Here is a 22,236-nt window from a genome sequence, read left to right as displayed (position 1 = left end):
TACTTAATTGTGCCTTTCACATTTGGGTTTGGACTCAAAAAAAAGATGAATTGTAAGCAGAAAGCTGTATCTGTTCATGGATGAAATTATTTTCAGTATTGTACAAGTAATTTGTGAGTAATGGAAGGAAAAAATGTCCCAACTGACTTTGCTCTCTCCTATTTTGCACACTAGATTATTTTTTAAATAGAGTGATGATTCATTGCTTCTGAAAAAAACAAACAAAAAAACAAGTTTCATCTGAGTTTTTGGTACCACAATAGAATTTCAATTTACCTCCATTGTATTGAGGTAGCAGCTGAGGACTCTGGGTAAGTAAAACCAAAAAATATCTTAATATCCAGGGACCACAAAGTAAGTGGGGAAATATGTTTCTGTAATTTGGGTGAACTGACCTCTTTAGCTTCAAATTCCACATACATGCTAGATTTAATTGTTCACTCATTTTCAGCTTCTTCTGAGAAAGTGAGAGAAAGGTCAGGCCTGAGAAGAACCACGCTGCTGTCTGCACACCAGACTGTAGCTCAGGGGGGCCTGAGAGCGGATAGGAGCCAGAGCCAGAGAGAGGAGGCAGATTTGGTTTCACCCCTGGGTGTGCTGAGTGGTGGTCTGCTTCTCACACCAGGGCAAACAATATATCACCATGTGGTAGGAACCTGCAGACCTGCCCAGAGGATTTCACCACTGAACTCCTAATGATGGAAAATTAACGCTCCACTGAGCTGAGCTAAATGCCCCTACTGACAACATTTCCAGAGTATTTACAGCATGGGCCTAAAAACAGCAAGTTAAGGGATCACTCAGGATATATTTCTGTTGATTTGGGCGTAATGAGGGAAAAGCTGTCAGACACGTTTTGTTATGATTTCCATGAAGGGCAGGAGATGAAATAGAGGGGGAAATTCTGAAGAAAACGACTGGTGATAAAATACTATGAGCTATAATTAGGAATCAGAAATGCCTGTCAGACCCAGAGGAGCAAAACGTAAAAATGTGGGCCGAAAAGACAAATTTGTCCACCTGATGTTAGGAAACCTAAGTGCTGAATGGAGACGCGGTCTTTACGCACAACATACAGACTCCTCCCAGACATGTCTGGAAGAAAACCTCTTGTTACAGTAGGAGCTGGTCACTGACAGAGACTCCTGGCTGATGCTCAACAACTCCTGTATAATATCTGCAGGTTTTTACGCACATAAAAAATGAGGGTCATAATTTCGACTGCGATGGTGGTGTGGCTGATGACAATACCCTGCATGGAGGCTATCCACGGATTGTACAACTTCGGCCAGCATGATTTATTCTACAAAAAGAATAACTGCAAGCCAATTCCTGCAAATCTCCTTCTGTGCCACGATATAGAGTACACAGAGATGCGCCTTCCGAACCTGCTCGGACACGAAACCATGAATGAAGTTCTGCAGCAAGCCTCGTCTTGGATCCCGCTGGTTCAGAAGCAGTGTCACCCCGACACCAGAAAGTTCCTCTGCTCCCTGTTCGCTCCCGTCTGTCTGGATGATTTGGACGAGCCCATACAGCCGTGCAGGTCTCTGTGCGAGAGCGTTAAGAACGGCTGCGCGCCCGTCATGTCCGCTTTTGGCTTCCCCTGGCCAAAGATGCTGGACTGCGACCGCTTCCCACTCGACAATGACCTGTGCATACCACCTGCAGGCATCGAGAACTTTGTGCCAGTCACCAAAGAGGGTAAAGTCTTGTTAAAATGATTTATTTTGTAAATTTACCATCCCCAATTATAAATGGGACTTCAGTGGGATATTAGTTCATAAAGTGCATGATTTTCTATACATCATATCCACACATATGTACTTTTTTTGAGTACATATGAAATCCACTGTGGTCACATGTTGATATGTTCTTATTTTGAACATTTTGAATTATGGCAGATTTTGTAACATTTAATTTCTCTTATAGTGCCCAGAGTGTGCGATGCTTGCAAGGAAACAGATGAAAATGACAACGAAATTGTTGACAACCTGTGTAAGAATGACTTTGGTAAGTCCACCAAAAGCATTTAGATTTCGTGGGTGGTCAGTATTTAGAGCATATGCATTTGTCTACTCCAATAAAAACAAAGTAGCAGAGGGCTTTTATTTTGACAAATTACAGACATTTACAACATTAACTGATGAAAAAAAAGAAGTTACAAATCATGCATAAGAATTCACCAGAATGCACAAAATTGTGTGTTTGAAGCTCAAATTTTTCTGTTGGACCCCTAAAACATCCGTTTCATATGTGTTTAACCAATGAACCATATATAAAGATGGGCAACCTGTCTCCATTTACCCCCATTATCCAAAAATGAAGTCAAAATATCCTTGCTATGGCCACCACCATCTTGCGCTGGTGATGTCATTTGGAGCCACAGTCTGTGCAGTAGCAGCCTCCGCAGTCTTGAATTCCCGCCCAAACATCTATGTGACCAAGCACAGGCAGCGCTATTTACCACGGGAACACTAAATGGAGCAAATAGCTCTCAATCATGATGTAAAACCCCCTTTTTTATAGCATCAAATAAATAAATAAAACCAAACTTATCAGAAAAATGAATACCTGAAGAAACATTAGCATGATTAGAACTACTTAAAATAACAGAAACTATATTTGGGAAAGTTTTATTTGACAAGTTTTTAGTTTGGCTTGTGTCCCATATGCTAACATGGAGGGGTCTTGTGACCTATACTGCAGCCAGCCACCAGGGGGAGATCGAGATGTTTAGGCTTCACTTTTGAGGAGCTGTCATGTCATCCAGTCTGTGGTCTCCCCTCAATATTGAAACAAAACCAATGCCCTTGATGTCAACCTACCAGTTTTATCAGAGCCCCAAGAGGTCATGAAGGGAGGTTCCAGTTAATTTCAGGAGAAAATATCACGTTAAGTGTGTTTCATTCATTACAAAGTATAAAGAAAGAATATGTATTGTGACCAGGATCTCCCCTTTTGCATGCATTTTAGCAGTAAGCCATAAGGAAACACACTGACTCTCTCAGGTGGCTCTCAAAAGGCCAACATGTCAAAAAAGATGATCTCTAATACAGTTTTTGTGAAAACAAATCCCTTATTTTCTCTTCTGCTTGCATCAAGCTCTAAAGATCAAAGTTAAGGAGATCTCCTACATCAACGGTGACACTAAGATAGTGCCAGAGAACAAGAGCAAGACCATTTACAAGCTGAACGGCGTGACGGAGCGTGACCTGAGAAAGACGGTGCTGTGGCTGAAGGATGGCCTGCAGTGCATCTGTGAGGAGATGAACGACATCCATGCCGCCTACCTGGTCATGGGCCAGAAGATGGACGGCCATCTGGTCATCACCTCGCTGAAGCGCTGGCAGAAGGGACAGCGAGAGTTTAAGAGGATTTCCCGCAGCATTCGCAAGCTGCAGTGCTAGGAAGGGGAAAAAATACCTGCATGTGTCACTGTTGAAGGAAAAGTTTAGTTGAGCTCTTTCTGATTCTCTCTTTCCAGGTGTCACACAAGTTGCAATAACGGTTCATAGATTCCTCTCTAGATTTCAGCAATGATGTATCTTTGGCCTCAGACAACACACTTAATTCCTGTATTTTTCATCAGGTTATAGGTTGTTTTTTTTTTTAAATAGCACAGTATGTTAAAAAAAGGCAATACACAGCATGTCTACTGGTAAAAAACCTCTACAATTATCATTTTCAATTAGTTTTGGTTCTTAAAGGTGCTTTTCCCCAATACACTCAAGCTACATTAATCAATAAGGCCACAATATTAAAAAACAAAATACATAGTTAAGTGATTTAAAAACATAGATTGGCCATGTCTTCTGAGCAGGGCATTCATTTGATATCTAAAGACACAAAAGTGAGCAAATGGGGTGAAAAAAAGGTTCCTTAAATTGTAGTAATATGAAATCCTTGTTTCACCAATAGACTCCCATTTTGCATGCAGTGAATAATTAGCTCCCCCTAGTGGTCAGTGTCAGTGGTATGTCTTTTCCTTTGCTGTCATCTCATTGATTGCACTCAGCTGGTGTTCAAGGTGTGAGGGAATCACCAATTTCATAGTCAGATGGTCAAAGTGAAGACTGCCAGAGTTTTGAGTCCAGGATTAAAAGTGGCTGACTTTCAAAAATCATCTGCAGATGCGGCTCACAGATAAATCCTGCAATGGGGGTGAGTTTAAGACATTGCTATTTTCTGCTGCGGTTTTCCCTGGGATCTGTTTCTGCTGTAGTCATGGGGAAATCCTTTTAACAAGTTTAAATCATCAGCAGTTGTTTGTTTAGGACCATTCAAAACTCCTAAAAGGAACAAACTACATCACAAGGGTCAAAGGCCTTAACTAATTAAAGTAAAAAAAAAAGTTCAATAAAAAGAGCTCTGGTTAGATGTTTGGAGGAGTTCCTAAATAATGTATTTGCATCTTTTAAAAACTAGAAGCTGATTAATATTGTGTGGTGCATATTGAGTGAAGCTGTGATCCCCGTGTGCATGGTGCGATGTTCAAAGACAAAATAATGTTGGTGTTTTTGTACCGTTTTCTCAAGCAAATATGAGAGATAGCTGGCTATATTCTCTTCCTCTTCATGTTTTAATACTCTTAGTAAGCTTTTTGTACTTGAGCCACTGCATACTTTTCTACCACAGTATGATAAAACTAATATTTTTCTACTCCAGCCTTGCATATTTCATTTAAACTTTGACGTTTTGAGTTTGCATCTTAATCCTGTTGTTTGATGAGTGACACAAGTTGGGTTTTTTAGGTGTTATTAGAGGATGAATATTTGGTTGATAGTGTTGATTTCATGAGCAGTAACTTGTTCGCCGCAAATAATCAAGTGGTCTGTGTGTGAATGTGTGTGCAATGTAAAATATTTTTTGAAAGTATTACTGTGTAAATATTAAATACCACCTTTTATTCTTGTATAAAGTTTTCAGCGATTAAAAGCTGCCAACAATATGTTTTCATATGAATAATTTCATTGTTGTGTTTGTGTGGCTAGAAATCAATATAGTCACCAAAAAAAAGACAAATTCAAAAATAAAACTAATGGCCAGAGTAGTAAAATGAAAAATAAACCTGTGGTATCTATTATCAATAAAACACCACCATCTAGTGGTAGTCAATGGTAAAATCTGGTCATCTTAATCACTGGATGCATACAGGCATATGGTGGTGTTTTCATTGCATTTTGTATTTACATTTATTTTTCCAGTGACCTACCATTATGAAATGTAACAAAGTTTAGCTTAACAACATAGTGTCACTTAAATGACATACACATAGTGAGTCTATATATTTCACACTTGCCTGTATTTTAATACAAATGTTTTCATATTTGGCCCGCATATCTGAATCTGTTGTATTTTTGGTCTTAGCGTAGAACCAGGCTACTGTAATAAACAGATTTACGTTTTTTGGCTGAAACACATGATACTTATTTTGTTTCGCTCCTGATGCCCATTTGTTTTTCAGTACTTTGATTACTGTGAGAAATTCTTATACTGCTCACAAACTGTTGGTATGAATGAGGCCCAAGGCTTTTAAAATACCCCAGCAGGTAATTTTATTCATAAAAAAAGATGGCAAGTTTGCCTTAATGTCTAATGTCTTTAAAAGTTTACCTCTTTAGATCATCCAATTCAATATACCTATGTATTTGCCATTGTGTCTTACGTTACTACAGCTTTGATTTTACTTTGCTGTTTGTACTGTTGATAATGTTTGTCCTGGACTTTGGCCTTTTGGCAAGTTGCATATAGAATCTTTATTGCCTTTATTTAATACCAAAAAGCACCCCATAGTCTCGCACAATGACAGTTTTTTTTTTATTATTATTTTGGTCTATAAAATATCAGAAAATAGTGAAATGTGTGACAATTTCCCCACGGTAAAAGCGTAATTGAAAAATTGCTTGTTTTGCATGTCCAAACAAACAAAAATGTCCACATTATAGGGCTACTATAAATTATGTGAGATGCAACAAATTGTCACATTTGAAATTCTGGTACCGGCAAATACACAGCATTTTTACTTAAATTGATAATTACAACTGTTTGTGATTAAAATGAATACTCCACCGTAAAATGACCATTTGTAATCACTTAGTTGTGCAGTGTTACCTTGAAGACTTTTACCTGCCTCCATGGAAAAACTGGGGACCATGTTAAACAACAGCAAAATTAGATCAAAACATCTGTTGACAAACTTTCACACAACTTGTTCAGTGTAATCCAAGTGTCATTTATCCAGTTGTATGCTCAGTTCTTTCCAAACACACTTATTTTCACTAAAAACCCTTAGTCTTGGAGTCTGGCTTTTAAGAAGTTATAGATGAGTAAACCTTTCACTTTAGTTTTAAATATTAAAGTTCTTGTGAAAATGCATGTATTTGGGAAGTATTGGATAAATGTGGCTTGGACTTTACTTCACGGGTTGTGAGAGAGTTGTTGTATTAATGTTTTTATAGCCTGTAGTTTCGCTGTTGTTAAACGTGGTCCCCAATCAATAAATCAGTATGGCTGCCATGGAGACATATGAGAAACATTGTCTCCACAAATTCAAGGTAACACTGTACAACTAATGTACAAATGTTTTGTGTGTGAACTATTTCTTTGATTCTTCATCAACTAATTGGGTCAATTCTACAACAAACTACATACAAGTCCCATCAGCTTATGTATTCTCAAAGTGTTTCCAGGTAGTTTCACCTGAGGCATGTGGGCAGTGTTGTTACGTGGGTGACTCACACTATATTAACAGGTAAAAAAAAAAAAAACCCCGCTGCTAACTATAGTCTAAAGACCTTTTGCCATTCTTAAAGGCTTGATCAGCAGTGGGGAGTCCCAAGCATTTCCACCTCTCTGGGATCCGCACACTGTGCCACATTAACTTTCACATTAGCTGAGTTTACTGCAGTCACATGATCAAGACAGACTTTATGTGAGACTAAAGAAGGAGTGTCAGGATGGCATCTCAAATATTCAGAGTATCTCCTGCGGACGAGAAGCCACATTCAGGCACATCATATTGTACCGAAAGTCTGTCATTATTCTCATTTAAGTCTAACATGAAAAAACAGCTGTGCTAAAGTTAATGCAGTCCCTTTGAGTTTCTTAACCTCTCCTGCACAATTCTAGTTATTATTGTTATTATCTATTTGTTTTTTATCAAATCTTGTGTGCTAATAAATTCAATTAAATACAAATAAATACATATGAATTAATTATATAACTAGTCTAAAAGATTCACCCAAAATCCCACCCTGACACTTCTTCCCACATGGTTTTGACACGCTTCACACCTTCATTCATGCGAGTCTGACAACATTCATGTGATTACCATGTGACCTCAATGACTCACCTCCACAGCTCTCATGTTACATTATGCTGTGATTGACCCAGAAATACCTGGGACTCCCCACCGGCCAGCAGAGCTAATGTGCCCCACTAATGAATGACCTTAAGGTCTTTAACTCTACACCTTCAGTCTAGACAATAGTTTCATTTTGACACAGTAATCTTTAGAAGTACAATGTCTGTAGTCCAGGGTCCAACCCTGAAGTTTTACTCATAACAACAACAGGGCGATATGTGAATTATTATGTCTTGTGTATAACACATGCTACAAGGATTGTGCATGTGTAAATACATGCTGAATTAGGTCTACAAATCAGCTTCAGCTTTACCTTACATGCACATTCGTGGAATGAAACTTATACATTTATTTGGGTACAGTTTCAGCCACTTCGATTTCTACCACTCTACTACATTTAAGAGGGAAATATTGTTCTTTGCACTTCATTACATTTATTCAAGAGCAACTATATCGACTAATTAGCAAATTTTACATACAAAACATGCCAGTTTTTTTGTTTTTTAAAAAATTATTCCATTACTGATTGAACTACCAAACGCTATATGTAGATTAAGTAAGCCTCAACTAGCTACAGCGTTAACAATGCTGCTTATGACAAACAATGTGTATGTATTTATACTTCTAAATACTGCATTTGAATGCTTATTTATTTTCACTACTGTGTGTGTGTGTGTGTGTGTGTGTGTGTGTGTGTGTGTGTGTGTACACATTATGGCTGTTCCAATTTTCCTTCATAACAAATTTTACTTGTAAGCCAGGCACATAATGCTTCTGTTGGTGGATGTTTGTTGTTTTTTTTTTTTTCTTGAGAGATTATTTGTCCTTATTCCCTGTTGAAAATTTGCATCTTTAAAATAATAATTATTTTACCATTTTATATATTTTTCACTATTTATAAGGGATTTATTGAATTGTGAGTTATCTTGTCAGCTTAACATCTCACAAGGAAAGGTGCGGTTGGATTACTGCCTTGTGAAATACCAGCATTACATACTCAATATAAAGTATGATATTGTGGATTTTTTTAGAATCATAACTAAGACAATATACGGTAAACTCAAGCAGCATGACGCTACAAGGGCACTTTTGGCTAATTACCAATTTTTATTGTAGTTAATTTGTGACGGTAACGGATATAGTGCCTTTTTTCCAAAGTTTCAGAAAGCAGAAATACCCCACAGGATCATTAAGAGCCACACAATGGTCAGTCATACTGTATGAGTCAACCTGTTAGTGTGTACAGCTACAGGACAATTACACACTCACTGGTGTGGCCATAACTGCGCAACTCAGCCTGCTTAGAAAGACTAAGTTACATCATAACAAAGCGAAGAGAAGCGAGCGCATATGATGCCTTCACGGCTATGGGATAAATCAACACCTCCGTGAGTGTGTTAAATATGGGGGAATTTGTTATGACTCCAACTGCACTGTTGTGACGTTTAGGGGGCTGGATGCGTGGAAACCCTGTAAACTACCGTTCGGAAAATATATGCTTTTTGAATCGGTATTGGTTGTCGTTGCATGTTAATATTGACTAATAGTTATGTCAATATATGACTAATAGTTATGTATAGGTTATTTTGAAGCTACTTTTTGTTGTAGCCTGCAATGACACCTTTTGTGGTTTAAAAAAAATGGTGCAGGATGCAAGTATTTATCTTTATTTGCCCCCAGGCTCTGTGGCCAGATAAGCAAAAAATAAATTAAAATAAAAATAACAGGAAAACATTTTTGCTACTTAATCTTGCACAACTTGTTTGCTATTGCTAATCTAACACACTTTAATGTTTTTGATTTATTTAACACAAGGAAAATAAAACAAGTGAATGAATAGATGATTAAGGGTAATTTAGCAACTATGGTGGATATGTTGCTACAAAACAATCAATAAAAAAAAGATCAATAGAGGTATTATTAGGCTATATTAAAAATCAAAAGCGAAAGAGTAATTTTAGAGTGAATTAGGTTGATCTACATTTTGCCAACCAGTAAATGCAATTATAAAGTAGTAGTAGTAGTAGTAGTAGTAGTAATATAGGACTTATGTAGCTCTTTTCTAAGTACTGTAAGATGCTTTACATGAAATGCAAAAAGAAAAGAAATACAAAATGGAGAATATAAAATACTGAAGGTTGCTTACATGAACTGAACAGATACAAATTCAAGAAGAAAGTACAAAAACAAAATGTAGAGGATATGAGTTCAGATTTGGGGAGGCAGTAGCAGGCATTGTAGGCTTTTGAAAAGATGGGTTTTGAGTTGTTTTTAAAAGTACAGTATTGGGTTCAGTGGTGGGCTTAAAGATTTATAACATCAGAAATGTGGACTTTGACGCAGAAGAGTTTGACAAAGCAATAAAAGATGGATAAAGAAATTAGATAAAAAATTTCTTGCAATTAGGGTCTTACAAATTCAAGTGTTAATGGGCCTATCAGGCCTGATGTTTACCATATTGAATTTAAGATTTTTTAAGGACCACCTGATAATGCAGACACCCTGATATAAAAGCCTATTAAAAAAAAATAATGCCAAGACAAAATATCTAAAACATTTGCTAACCAAAACCACTTGGCTGCTTGAAAAAACGCACTTGCTTTCGATAATCCAAATTTACGACGGCCCTGAAGGCACCACCACTATTTTTCAGCAGTTGGAGGCACCAAGCTTTAAGTTTTAGCTTATATGCAAAATATGTATCTGTCTTTTCTTTACCTTTTGTGCCAACAGGCTATAAACCCCCTTTTTACCTCCCCAGTGACGGTGGACGGTGAATCTCAGGCAGGGCTCAGTTTGACGCTCAAAAAAGTCCGCGGGGAAGTTCCCTAGGAAATCCCCCAACACTGTGCGGGGATATTATTGTCGACACCGCTGCGCAAAACCTTCGACACAATTGACCTCCTCGGTCCATTTCTGAAGACACGGGACTCGAAGCAGAGGCGTCAAATGCCGGATTATTAAAAGACTGAAACATCTGTCAAATCTACGAAATCATCAACAATGGATAACGTCAGCCTAAACACGGACACCGACATGCTGAAAGACAAACTGCGGAGCTGCAGCACGCTCAATACTCTGTACCATGAGACGCGGCAGGAAATCGACCTCCTGAACAAACAGATCTATGTTAAGGACAATATCATTGCAGATTTAAAGGCGAGGCTGGGGAAATATGAGAGGATCTACATGACTGTGGGAGATAACGAGTCTGTGGTTATCGGACCGTCCAAGTCTTTGCTGGAGAGCTTGTGTAAAGAGATATACAAACTGAAACAGAAGAGGAACGATATGGAGTTCAAGACGTCTCGACAAACTGAGGTAAAATAATCCTGAAAATGCTCATCATAAATGTGTTCAGGGCAGATGAGTGTTTGTAGACGATGGAGCCTTTAAAGTTAACACAGTGGGACAGTTTGGTAGACTTTCAACAGGTCTGGTAAGAAATAGTAAGCTTTAAAACCCTTTAAATCCATATTTCATTTTTTAGAATTACAATCATCCAGAGGTTATTGTGATGCTCGATGTAATATTAGTTTGACTTTTTTTATACAGAAAATGCATGCAAAGAAAATCTATGATCCAGCTATGATCCAAAGAAAATCAGTGAATACTAGCAGCAATAATCAGAATAATAACATCTTATGTGTATTTGTTTGCTATTTGTATGGATCTTTTTAGTACATAAAATATGTCAATAGATGACAAACTGATGTGATCACACAATTAATCTCCCTGTCTTCCTCCCAGGAGATCCAGAGGCTGAATGTGCAGCTCCGAGAAAAGGAGCTAGAGTTGGAGAGTGTCAGGTGTCAGCCGGACCACGAGAAGGATCAGGAGATCCAGAGGCTGCGGTCCGCCCTGCAGGAGAGGGAGCGGTCCGAGGCCACCAGAGTCGTGCTCTGCACATCCCTGGCGGAGGAGGCTGACCAGCTCCGCAGCCAGCTTGGTGCAACGGTGAAGGTGTGCCAGGAGCTGCTGGCCAGGCTGGAGAAAGAGAAGAAGGCGGGAGGAGAGGTGGAGGATGTGGCTCGGCAGGAAAAGTCTGAGGTGCGAGACCCTTTCACTTTATTAGATGTGTGTTTACACATTTGGGGCTGCTTTTTTATTGACTTTGCATTGGACCTTTAAATGCAACATTCAACTGTCTCAAAGGCCTCTTTTGTAAACTCTCTTCCACCTTTTTCTACAGATGACAGAGTCTTCTGACTTGAGTAGTGTTACCGCTCAAATCCGTCAACTTAAGGAGGAGAATCAACAGCTGAAGCAGCGAGTGGCTTATGTAAGTCATAAGTTTGCAAGTTGTGCTCAGTGTCAGTTCTTATATTTCCCCCTAAACCCAAAATCACACTCGAAGATCAAACATTTATACACAATTTTTGTTACATTCAGCATCAGAGTGAAATGCAGAACACAGAGAACAATGATCAGAAGTTCTAAACCTTATTTTGTGATTCCTTCTTTAAGGTACAAGGTCTGAACTCTCAGTGGCAAAAGTATGACTCCAGCAGGGAAGACTATATCCGAGGTTTATGTCAGAGGCTGAGGGAGACCCCCGGGCAGGCCTTGGTGCCCGGGCTTGGCTCTATCAGCACTGGGTTGCTTCATCAGGAGATTTCTAGGCTCAATGGCTTATTGGAGGAGAAGATGAGCGAGTGTGCGCAGCTGGGTAGAGAAGTGGAGGAGATAAGGAGGCAAGATCAAGACCGAATCCAGACTCTGGAGCAGCAGGTCGGTGCTACATTGTGGTCTAACTCAAGATTTCACTAATAGAAGTTGAGTGTTTACAACTCTTGGGGCATCTGATGAGTTTTAAAAAAGTGACATTAACGGTTCTGTCTTTTCCTTAATCAGGTCCTCATTTATGCAGACGACTTTAAGTCGGAGCGTGCGGACAGAGAGCGAGCACAGGGGCAGATCCAAGATCTCAAGGAGCAGATCCATCAGTTGAAACAGCAGATACACAAACAGGTGAGACGACAGCACTTAAACAAGGTGAACACGTTCACTTTCTGTTTCAGTTAACTACAGTTGCAGAGGTACGGGATTTTTTTACGCTATGATAACAGTCTCGGAAAATATCACAGTATGACGATATATGGTATTAAATGGTTACAATTCTTATCAGTTACAATTACCATGAAAGGAAGTAAAACAGAATGATTTAGTTTAAATACTTGGATTGAAACTAGAAACTACTAAGTGAAAGTACAAGTAAAAAGTCCCCTGTTTGAAAATAACTAAAACAAAGATGAGATTTACCATCTAGTGGCAAGTGTTTTCAATAATGTAGACAGGCAAATGTACAATAATAACCATCAGTTTTCATACCACAGTATACTGTAGATACTCTATAACAGCCACTGATTAGAAATGGTATTCGCTGTCTGAAGTGGGCATGGTCGTCATTCCCCCACATACCCAAACCTAGTTTGGAAGTGTAGTAAAAATTGTGTAGCAATTCCACACTATAAGCAGTGCAATTATAATGTTTGCTCCTCATTTTGGTGCTTGTTTTTATCTGCTATCTTAATTTCTCGACGTCCATCGTTGCCAAATCGCACAAGAGTGTGTTGCAAAAAACAGACATGTCTGGAACAAAGTTATTTTTCTCCTGATTTGTTCGTCTGGAAAAGTCGATATTTAAAAGGGCTTGTGACAAATTGGGCCAATATTTACTTCAGTGACTGTGGGACCAAGGGAATGGTTACGCGTGTTCACTTTTCCCATTGGAGCAAACGGCCTCAGGGCTGCCACTAGTCTCCTAAAGGGGCAAGGTGGCGGTAAAAACCTACGTGAACGCAGATAAAAGAAATGACTCTAAAGTGTGCCGTCTCGGATTTATGGTTTTAAGGGGTCTCTGGGTTAACCTTGAAACTGGATTATCGCTGCAATACTACAGTAAACATATTCCTGTATGCATTAGCTTGTGCCGTCCTAACGGCTTATGAATTGTCTTCGGCAGTGTGCAAGCAGAGAGAACAGAGAAGTGGTCCCCATGTGCCGTGTGCACATAGGACACAGGATCACCTCAAGGCGACACAAGGACTCCTCGGAGCCTCTCTTGAGGACCACTGCAGAGATGCAGCAACAGCCTGCAGCTGCAGCGGCGACTGCGAGCCCTGCGTGGAACGAATGCCCGGGCATGTCGGAGCTACAGTGCCCACGATGCCTCGCCACATTCAGCGACACAGAAGCTACAGAGTACCTGAACCATTGTGAAGAGTGTGCCAAACTATAAGCGGAACAACACTCATTTTTGGAAAAGACTCTTATCTCTTGCTGACAGTAATTCAACACTGAAGAGCAGCACTACACAGCAGAAAATAACCTGATTGGAGTTTCCAATACGGAGAGACTTGACGACAAATGAAACGACTGACTTGAGATGTTTGTACATAGTGAAGCAAAACTGTACAACCCAAAGTTCCCCTGTCGCAAGAGAAATGAGTTCATCAGTCTGCATCGTTAAATATCCAATGTCGGGTTCTTAGTGTTCTCCTGTGGCAATGATGGAAATTATTGTGGTGGGATAATGGATCTGAATGCAATATATTGAATATCATATACCTCAATGTGTCATATTACAAACCTGTTGCACTTTCTTGACATTTAAACCAAAACTGAATCGTAGGATCATATGATTAAGAGATTCATGACCTATAAGCTTCTTATTTTGGATAATGTGGTGCTATTAGTTTATTTTTTAAGACATATTTCTGTCCTGTAAATTATATATTCTTAATAACAAATTTAAGTAAATAACTATTATAATAATTATTTATTCTCTTTACATTTGTAATTGGAAAAGGCAAAACATTTCAGTGTTTCGTCACCTTTTTTTTCCACCAAAGCCAAGAAATTAGATTTTTTTTTTTTGGTAAAATGTTGGGATCAAAAAATGTTAAATACAACTGGATAAAAAATGTTTGATCCACTTTTTTTTTTTTTTTTATCAGTGTGTGCAAAGATTGCATCCCAACTGACAATAATATGATTATATTTTGGAGATATTGTGCTGTTGTTCTTGAGCTGGCACATTATTTTTGTAATAAAAGACTTGTTTACCTGCACTTTACCTTTTGGTGATTTATATAGCTTTAAGTGTGCTTTATTATCGCGTGGGGTATTTTAATTCTTGAGTCTTGCAGCCTCGAGCTGTAACCACAGATCATAGCCTTACCACGAAAATGTTGGTGCTACTTAATCTAAGTCAGTGTGCATGTCTTTTTAGTGTGTGTGTATGTGTGTGTGTGTGTGTGTATGTCCATCTGTGTCACGTGTATGTGCTTGTGCGCGGTGGAAAACCCCTTCCCAGCGTTGCCTGAATGGGCACGCTGTACTGTGACAGCCATATTCCCAGCTGTTGTGTGGCTCAGGCAAACACTGCAGGGGTACTGAGAAGACCAGAGAAAGAACTGATCTCGAGTTACATCCAACAACCGCCTGCGGATCAGCTAGTGACCAAAACATTCTGCAGACAGTCACTGTGTGACGTACCATTTTGACAAAAAAAGGCCAACGGTGCTGTTTGGTGAATCAGTTATCATGGGTTCAGTGTAGTAAGCACAGGAAGCTGGACATCCCCTGTTTTAAAAGGAAGTAGGCAGTCACAGTGCACAGAAAAGACGTAGCCAAATAAGTGTGTTCTCTGTGTGTGTGAGTGAACACATAAGTCCTTTTGCTGCTTTGTGTTTTGATCAGATCATAGCTCATTTAAAGCAAGACTTTAAGTTTTAAAAGAAGACACGTCACTGTCTTCTTACGAATAAATAGTTGAACACGTTTGCTCAATACTCTCTGGGGTTTTGTCACTGTACAGCCTAACTTGGTCTGGTATGACCGACAGATTGTCATATATTGGCAAGCTGTAGATATTGCTGTGTGGCTATAACTATATGACTCTTATCAACTTGTGACTCATTTGTGGCAGTGGTACTCAACCTATTTGATCTGATGTACCCTGTCTGATGAACTTAAGTACCCTATCTCACTGATTTCCACTATATGTTCCAAATGTCTAACACCAGTCATTATATAAAAGTGAATATTGCTAATTTTGAAATACAATTTAACTGTCAATAGTTAGGCTGGTTTGGTCAGCAATTGGGCTTCTCTTGGCGGTAGTTATTATATATTGATAAAATATACTCAAAAAGAAATGAGGCAAACTGGCATCTCATCTTGCTGTCCAAAATAATGTAATGACTAAAATTGCCATAATCATCACTAAAGGGAACTGCAGTTTGTGTGTGCGTGTGTGTGTGTGTGTGTGTGTGTGTGTGTGTGGTTTGTCCAAGTGGAGTTATCGTACCTCAGCAGAACAGGCCAAAAGTGGAATACAACACTGGGGTCGGTCACGTCATGCCTGCTGGCCCAGAAAGACTTTTCCCCTTTGACTTACATCAAGAAAGAGACGTCTGTAAATCAGCAAAAAAAAAAAAAAAAATTTGTAAGCATCAAAATCCCCTCGAAATGACTAATTTCACTATCTAGATTTAAACCATCCAGTTTGGTAACTGGCTAAAAGAGCCGCAAGATTACATTTTTTAGACGGCCATACAAGCTAGCGAAACGTTAAACTGGAATTCAGTCGCTCTGCCGGCAGAAGTTACCTGCCTACGCACACTCGGTCGCACTTGACTGCTGTAAGTCTCTAGTGTGCATGCCTTATGGGCCGGTAGATGTGGGTATTTTATTGTATTTTCTACCTGTAAAAAAAGCATATTTTGCCATTGAGCAGCTTTCATAGCAATGAATGGGGCCCTGCTCCCATGGCTGTATCCAGACTACCTATAATACACCCCGAACAAGCCGCTCAGCCTTGCAGACAATTTTCCCCAGTGGCCACTCATGGTACTGCAACAAAAAAATTCCCCTGAGGCCCAAAAAGCATTTTCCCCCATAGACCACCATCATAAACGAGACGTCTCTGTATAACTGTTAACAGGACACCTCGAAATGCAAATTAGGTCAATTATGAATGTTTTTACTCTGCATTTTTTAGCCATGGTGGTTTTATATTTGTACAACTTTTCTCAATATGAAAGGCGTTTTAAAAATTGGGAACATCATCACAATGTACTGCAGAAGCTAAAAAAAATGTTGTTGTATGCGCCAGGTGAGCATATTGCATATTTGTGTGTTTGTGTGTGTGTGTGTGTATTTATCCCACTGCTTGTTAATTCTTTGAATTGTTATCTATTCTTATAGCTAACTATTTCAACCATTTATCCATTACTTTTCATTGTTTCAGCCGTTTATCATTTTAAAACTTGATTCTATGTACTTCTCATTTATTAGCCTACTTTTAGTTACCTGTTTAAACTTGTTTTCAAACACTCATATCTACTTTGTAATGGTGTTGCAGATGACTTAATAAGTGGATAGAATATTTTAATGACTGAAAGAAATAACTTAATTTTTACATGTACCCAAATTTGAGTATCACCAAGTTATGGGATAGCAGTAAAACTAAATTGCTTTTTAGCAAAAGTTGCATCATCTTGCTTTAAATACAATTAAATATTATATATACCTAGATAATTGCTGTATTTGCTTTCTTATCAAGTGTCAGATGAGAAGATTTACTTCATCTCATCTACTCAAGAAGCAAATAAATGTATTTTCCTAAATGTAGACTTGTAAATGTAGAATTATTTTTTATCTAAATCTCAAAAATTGAGATTTTTAAGAATTTTTGTCAATTTAAAGTTTTTCCACCAAAACTAGAATTGCGATTTTTTTTTTTATTTTTAAAGAAAAAACTGCTTAAAATAAAAGGTGTTTGACTACTCCTGAAAATAAATGAGGAGGTTCGGTACATCACCTAACTCTTCAAGCATTCAAATGACAGCAGGCAGCATCACATGCTAACTTACTCATCAGCTAACTGGGGAAGATTTTGTTTCCAACACATTTATTTAATTTACATAACAAGCCACCCTGGCTCCAGTTCATGAGCCCACAGAACAATTGGTTCCAATTGTGTATTTAAAGGGCAACTTCAGTAGCCTACCTCGGTTATAAAGCTAACCGCATACAGACTGGTAGAAATACACACAGGCCCTAAAAGGCCATGAGCTGTCTGCTGGGGATTCTCCCCCTCGCCAAACACACCCACGCATCTACAGCAGGGTCTATAAGTGACTGAACTTCCACACAGAAAAAAAAACACTACCCACCGATCTGAGAGTGGAAAAAAATAGGTCACAAGTCCCCACCTGAGGTGTCTGGGAACTTTTCTAAGAAACAATAGAATTAATAAGAAAAGTCAGGTGACAGTGCGGCAGATCAGTTCCTGCTGGAAACTAGTTTCAAAGCTTCAGGATGTACTGATGCAGTCGTTTAACAAAGAGGGAAAACTTCAGCCTGACACTTATCCAGACAAATACAGAATGGATAGATACAGCCTTTAATCTCATGTGTATCCTAAAAGAATGGGAATTTCCCGCCATCACAAGGGAATTCCCAAAAAAGCAGACAAGTTTATTTGAAAATGGGGCGCTGTCGACCTGTGCAGATCATTTTTAATTTATCGTGTGTTGGTTGAGGTAGTTGGTATTAATGCTGACTGTTTTTAAGGGATTTTCTTTTGTGTGTGTGTGTGTGTGTGTGTGTGTTGGAGTCCAAGGTTTCCACCATATAAAACAGCACTGTGACAGATTGTAGCCAAGAAAGGAGGAGGGGATTCCCTCTTTGGAAGTGTATGTGATCCTGAAGCGCTCCAGGCAGTTGACGATGAAAAGATCAGCAGTCTGATTACAAGCTTCAAGGCAGCTATGATCCCTTCTAATAATCCTATTGACGCTCGCCCCTGTCATTGTCACACTGCTCCTATCGTGTTTTCCTTCGTCAGCCTTTTTTTTTTTTTTTTTTTTTTTTTACAGCAAAGGTCACAACAGGAAAACATTATGAAAGGACACATGATGGAAATTTCTTCATAAATGACTTGTAGATTTATTAATCTATTTTTAACTGAGGCAAAGTGTTGACCTCAGTAGCTGTTATCTCTACATATGTATATATATACAAATCTGTGTCAATTTCATGTTTCATTTAGATCACAGCCCACATTTGTTTCGTAGACATTTAGCTCGGTGTTTTCAGCTTGTCTACGTCAGCGTAGTTTTGTGGGGCATTTGCTTAAATGTGGTAGATCCCATCTTACATCACTGGTGACTGAGAGCGAGCGCGCTCTACAAACAGCCAGACAGTCATTCATAGCTGAAATAAAATATGAGTCAGATCTGCCCTGGTGGCTCTAGCAAACCAAAACCTTTTTGTCTTACCTCTTATGAAGTACATTTACCACAGTTTTCTCAATCATCATATTTGAATGAGTGGTAATTTTTCATTGTGAAATCCCTGGGTTTGAAGAGAGAGTCACTTTTCAAAAAGTCAAGAGGAAGCAGTCTGTGGGGAACATAACTGTAACTCACTTCCTCTGCATATCCTTTTGGCTGTGAATGTAAGATATGAATATACTGTACTTCTCTAGCATATTTGAATTTTTTTTTAAAATCACAAAAAATGTAGTTTTCTGTAAAAAAAACCAAAACAAAACGTATAATTCTGCATCCTGACATTATTAGGCATCTTGGGCAATCTATATTGATGTCTTTGTACAAATAGATGTGAAATTAACAAGTAAAAAGAACTAAAATTGAAACTCAAGATTAGTTCCTAGTTTTCACAAGATATACCCACACAGAGATACACATTGTATTCAGCATATTTTAGCACTACATAAAACAAAGGGAGGCTCAGCAGTCATATCAAGCTTTTAAAAAGTTATTTTGCTTCTGTTTAAGCAAACTGATGGAAGAACACCAGCAAAAGCTTTTACTGCCGGACACTTTGTCCTGTCAGTACTATTCAGTGAAAGGTATGTATTAACTCATCTACATCTAGATAAACCAAAGCATGACCTCATTACATGCTCACTTCACCCTGAGGGAATGTACTTGATTTCAAAACAGCCTCAAATCAATTTTCCCTAGAGTTTCATGTGCATATATGAAATGGGGCTACATGTAAATGCCTGAGGTAGCCCAATGGCTGCACCTCCTTTGTTTAACGTACTTCACAGTTGAAACTGAACCCTGGGGTCTACATGACTCAGTTACAGTGGCCCTCTAGATGATTATGACTGTCAATTAGTGGATTTCCCAAAAGGAAGACGCATTTATTTGAGGGAGTGACTCACCCTGCAACCATGTCGAGCCGCAGACATGCAGAGTAGCAACAATAGGTAAAATTCCTGCTTTGCCGCATGTAGTATGTCCTGTCCACCAGGCCCGTATGGGCATGAACACACTGAAGTGAACTGACCTTGAAAAGAAGAAGTAAGCTTTCTTACTTTTGCATTGAATAACAAGTTAAAAAAACAAGTTAAAAGGAAATAATTTTTTGCTTTGTCGCCAAAAGTTACACAAGAAATACAACTCTATTTGTTTGGCAAACATGAAGTTGCAGCTAGCTTAGCTTCGCTCAAAAAAAGGGGGAAGCCTGGCCCTGTCCATTATATCTGCCAACCTGCACCTCTAAAACTCCTCAACACACTACATCTTGTTTGTTTAATCAGTACAAAAAGTAACGTGTGGGGCTATTTTTTGGCTCTGCGTGCCCTGACACACCATGCTAATGGTCAGTTGTTAGTTAATGGCATTTTGGCGTGTCCCACACTGTTGGCATTAGTTGGCTCTTGTCGGCTTTTTGATTATGAATTGTTGGTTTTAAGATTTAAAAAACGTTGACATCAGGATGTAAAGTTTATGAGCCAGGCAAGGACTTGAGATTGGGGGCAGCAGGAGAAACATAACTGCGCATATTTAAGGGATCACAGACTCATAAATCAGGAAATCTATAATTATTGATTCCTGGATGTAAACCCGTGAGCTAGAAACATTTTTGCGTAAGTGCCAGGCGAGCAATTCCCTTGGACTGAATAGACATTATTTTGGGTCCGATATCTAGTTTTCATTATAGAGAACCCCAGTAGTGAGTCCTAAAACACTGAAATGAATCAACATTTTAGCATCTCCGGTTCCCTCGTCTCAAAGTCAATGTGTTTTTTTTTAAAAAATACGTTTTTAGTTAGATTTCTGAAATAAGGTTTGTGGTGAACAAAAGCTGAAGAGACTTTCACATTTTGTTCAATGAATTTCAGTAAATATCCCAGTGCACATTTTGAAGCTTTTATGTCTTAAAAAAGACTGCGGCTATTGTATTGTATTGTTGTTATTAGCTATAGACTGTATGGTTTTAGCCTTATGTTAGCTTTTTACTTCTGATGGCTGCACTTAGGCTTCAGAAAAACTGAAAGTGGTGTTCATATGTGAAGATTATCTTGCTGAACAAAACATGAAAGTATCATTAACGTTTGTTTACCACAGAGCTTATTTTTGCAATGATTAAATATCCAATGGAAAAATCCCATAGGCTTTTTACAAGGGAACGTGCATGATAAGTATTCTTTGGTATTTTAACATCTGGTTGTGTTTTTTTTTTTAAATCACAAAAAATGTAGTTTTCTGTAAAAAAAAAAAAAAAAAAGTATAATTCTGCATCCTGACATTATTAGGCATTTTGGGCAATCTATCTTGATGTCTTTGTACAAATAGATGTGAAATTAACAAGTAAAAAGAACTAAAATTGAAACTCAAGATTAGTTCCTAGTTTTCACAAGATATACCCACACAGAGATACACATTGTATTCAGCATATTTTAGCACTATATAAAACAAAGGGAGGCTCAGCAGTCATATCAAGCTTTTAAAGTTATTTTGCTTCTGTTTAAGCAAACTGATGGAAGAACACCAGCAAAAGCTTTTACTGCCGGACACTTTGTCCTGTCAGTACTATTCAGTGAAAGGTATGTATTAACTCATCTACATCTAGATAAACTAAAGCATGACCTCATTACATGCTCACTTCACCCTGAGGGAATGTACTTGATTTCAAAACAGCCTCGGCTATTGTATTGTATTGTTTTAGCTATAGACTGTATGGTTTTAGTCTAATGTTAGCTTTTTACTTCTGATGGCTGCATTTAGGCTTCAGAAAAACTGAAAGTGGTGTTCATATGTGAAGATTATCTTGCTGAACAAAACATGAAAGTATCATTAACGTTTGTTTACCACAGAGCTTATTTCTGCAATGATTAAATATCCAATGGAAAAATCCCATAGGCTTTTTACAAGGGAACGTGCATGATAAGTATTCTTTAGTATTTTAACATCTGGTTGTGTTTTTATCTGCCAAGTGGATAACTAGCATCTTGAATCTATCTTACCACCCAGTTTAATGATAAAGACTTCTACCACCTGCTGGTTTGAGAGTTTTTTCCTCTCATGCAAGTGTAGAACATACACGCTTAGATGGCCGTTAGCTCGTCTCTGCAGTCTGGTGAGGTGCAATGTTTGGGATGAGACACAAGTGACATGAGCGGACGCAACAGTCAGCCTTCGCTGCTACTAAGTCTTTAATGTCGGTTTGGTGTGTTTGAGCCTTAAACGGTTACCAGGCAACTGGCGGAGACTTCAAGAAACTTAGTAAAACAGCAAGTTTTTGTTTTTTTTCATGTTTTTTTTCTAAACAGATTTAACAAACCAAATGTTACATATTAAATAGTGATCTGCTGGTTAGCTGAGCCTAGTCATGCTAAGCTAATTGGCTGCGAGCTTTAGGCCTCAATTTCTAGGACAGATAAGAGCGTGGTATTGATCTTCTTATCCAAGTCTCCACCAGTAAGCGAATGGGCTTATCTCCCCAAAATTTCAAACTATTTTTTTTTTTACATATGTATGTGTAGTTTTATGTGTCCATGTCCCTTATTAGAAAACTCTACTGCATGTAGGAAATAAGAT

At 38.5% G+C, this 22,236-nt stretch overlaps 2 protein-coding genes across 3 annotated transcripts; both read left to right on the top strand.

Annotated features, from left to right (window-relative positions):
* Positions 1–1,114: 1,114 nt before the first annotated feature.
* On the top strand, positions 1,115–5,419 carry sfrp2 (secreted frizzled-related protein 2). Its single transcript, XM_042485436.2, has 3 exons — positions 1,115–1,704; positions 1,933–2,013; positions 3,106–5,419. Exons 1-3 carry the CDS (start codon positions 1,203–1,205, stop codon positions 3,408–3,410), a joined length of 888 nt encoding a protein of 295 aa, XP_042341370.1. The 5' UTR covers positions 1,115–1,202; the 3' UTR covers positions 3,411–5,419.
* On the top strand, positions 4,024–14,439 carry tnip2 (TNFAIP3 interacting protein 2). Of its 2 annotated transcripts, none has more exons than XM_042485433.2 (7): positions 4,024–4,164; positions 10,128–10,687; positions 11,117–11,416; positions 11,559–11,648; positions 11,834–12,097; positions 12,221–12,337; positions 13,332–14,439. In XM_042485433.2, the coding sequence occupies exons 2-7, from the start codon at positions 10,370–10,372 to the stop codon at positions 13,605–13,607; spliced, it is 1,365 nt and encodes a 454-aa protein (XP_042341367.1). In that variant the 5' UTR covers positions 4,024–4,164; positions 10,128–10,369; the 3' UTR covers positions 13,608–14,439. The 2 variants fall into 2 exon arrangements, with proteins under 2 accessions (XP_042341367.1, XP_042341368.1); XM_042485434.2 differs by having other exon boundaries at positions 4,035–4,164; positions 10,100–10,687.
* Positions 14,440–22,236: the final 7,797 nt, after the last annotated feature.

This window comes from Plectropomus leopardus, chromosome 3 (genome assembly GCF_026936395.1).
Source record: "Plectropomus leopardus strain MGB_pleo_1.0 chromosome 3, ASM2693639v1, whole genome shotgun sequence".
Lineage (NCBI taxonomy): Eukaryota > Metazoa > Chordata > Actinopteri > Perciformes > Serranidae > Plectropomus > Plectropomus leopardus.
This window is presented reverse-complemented; position numbering and strand designations above follow the sequence as displayed.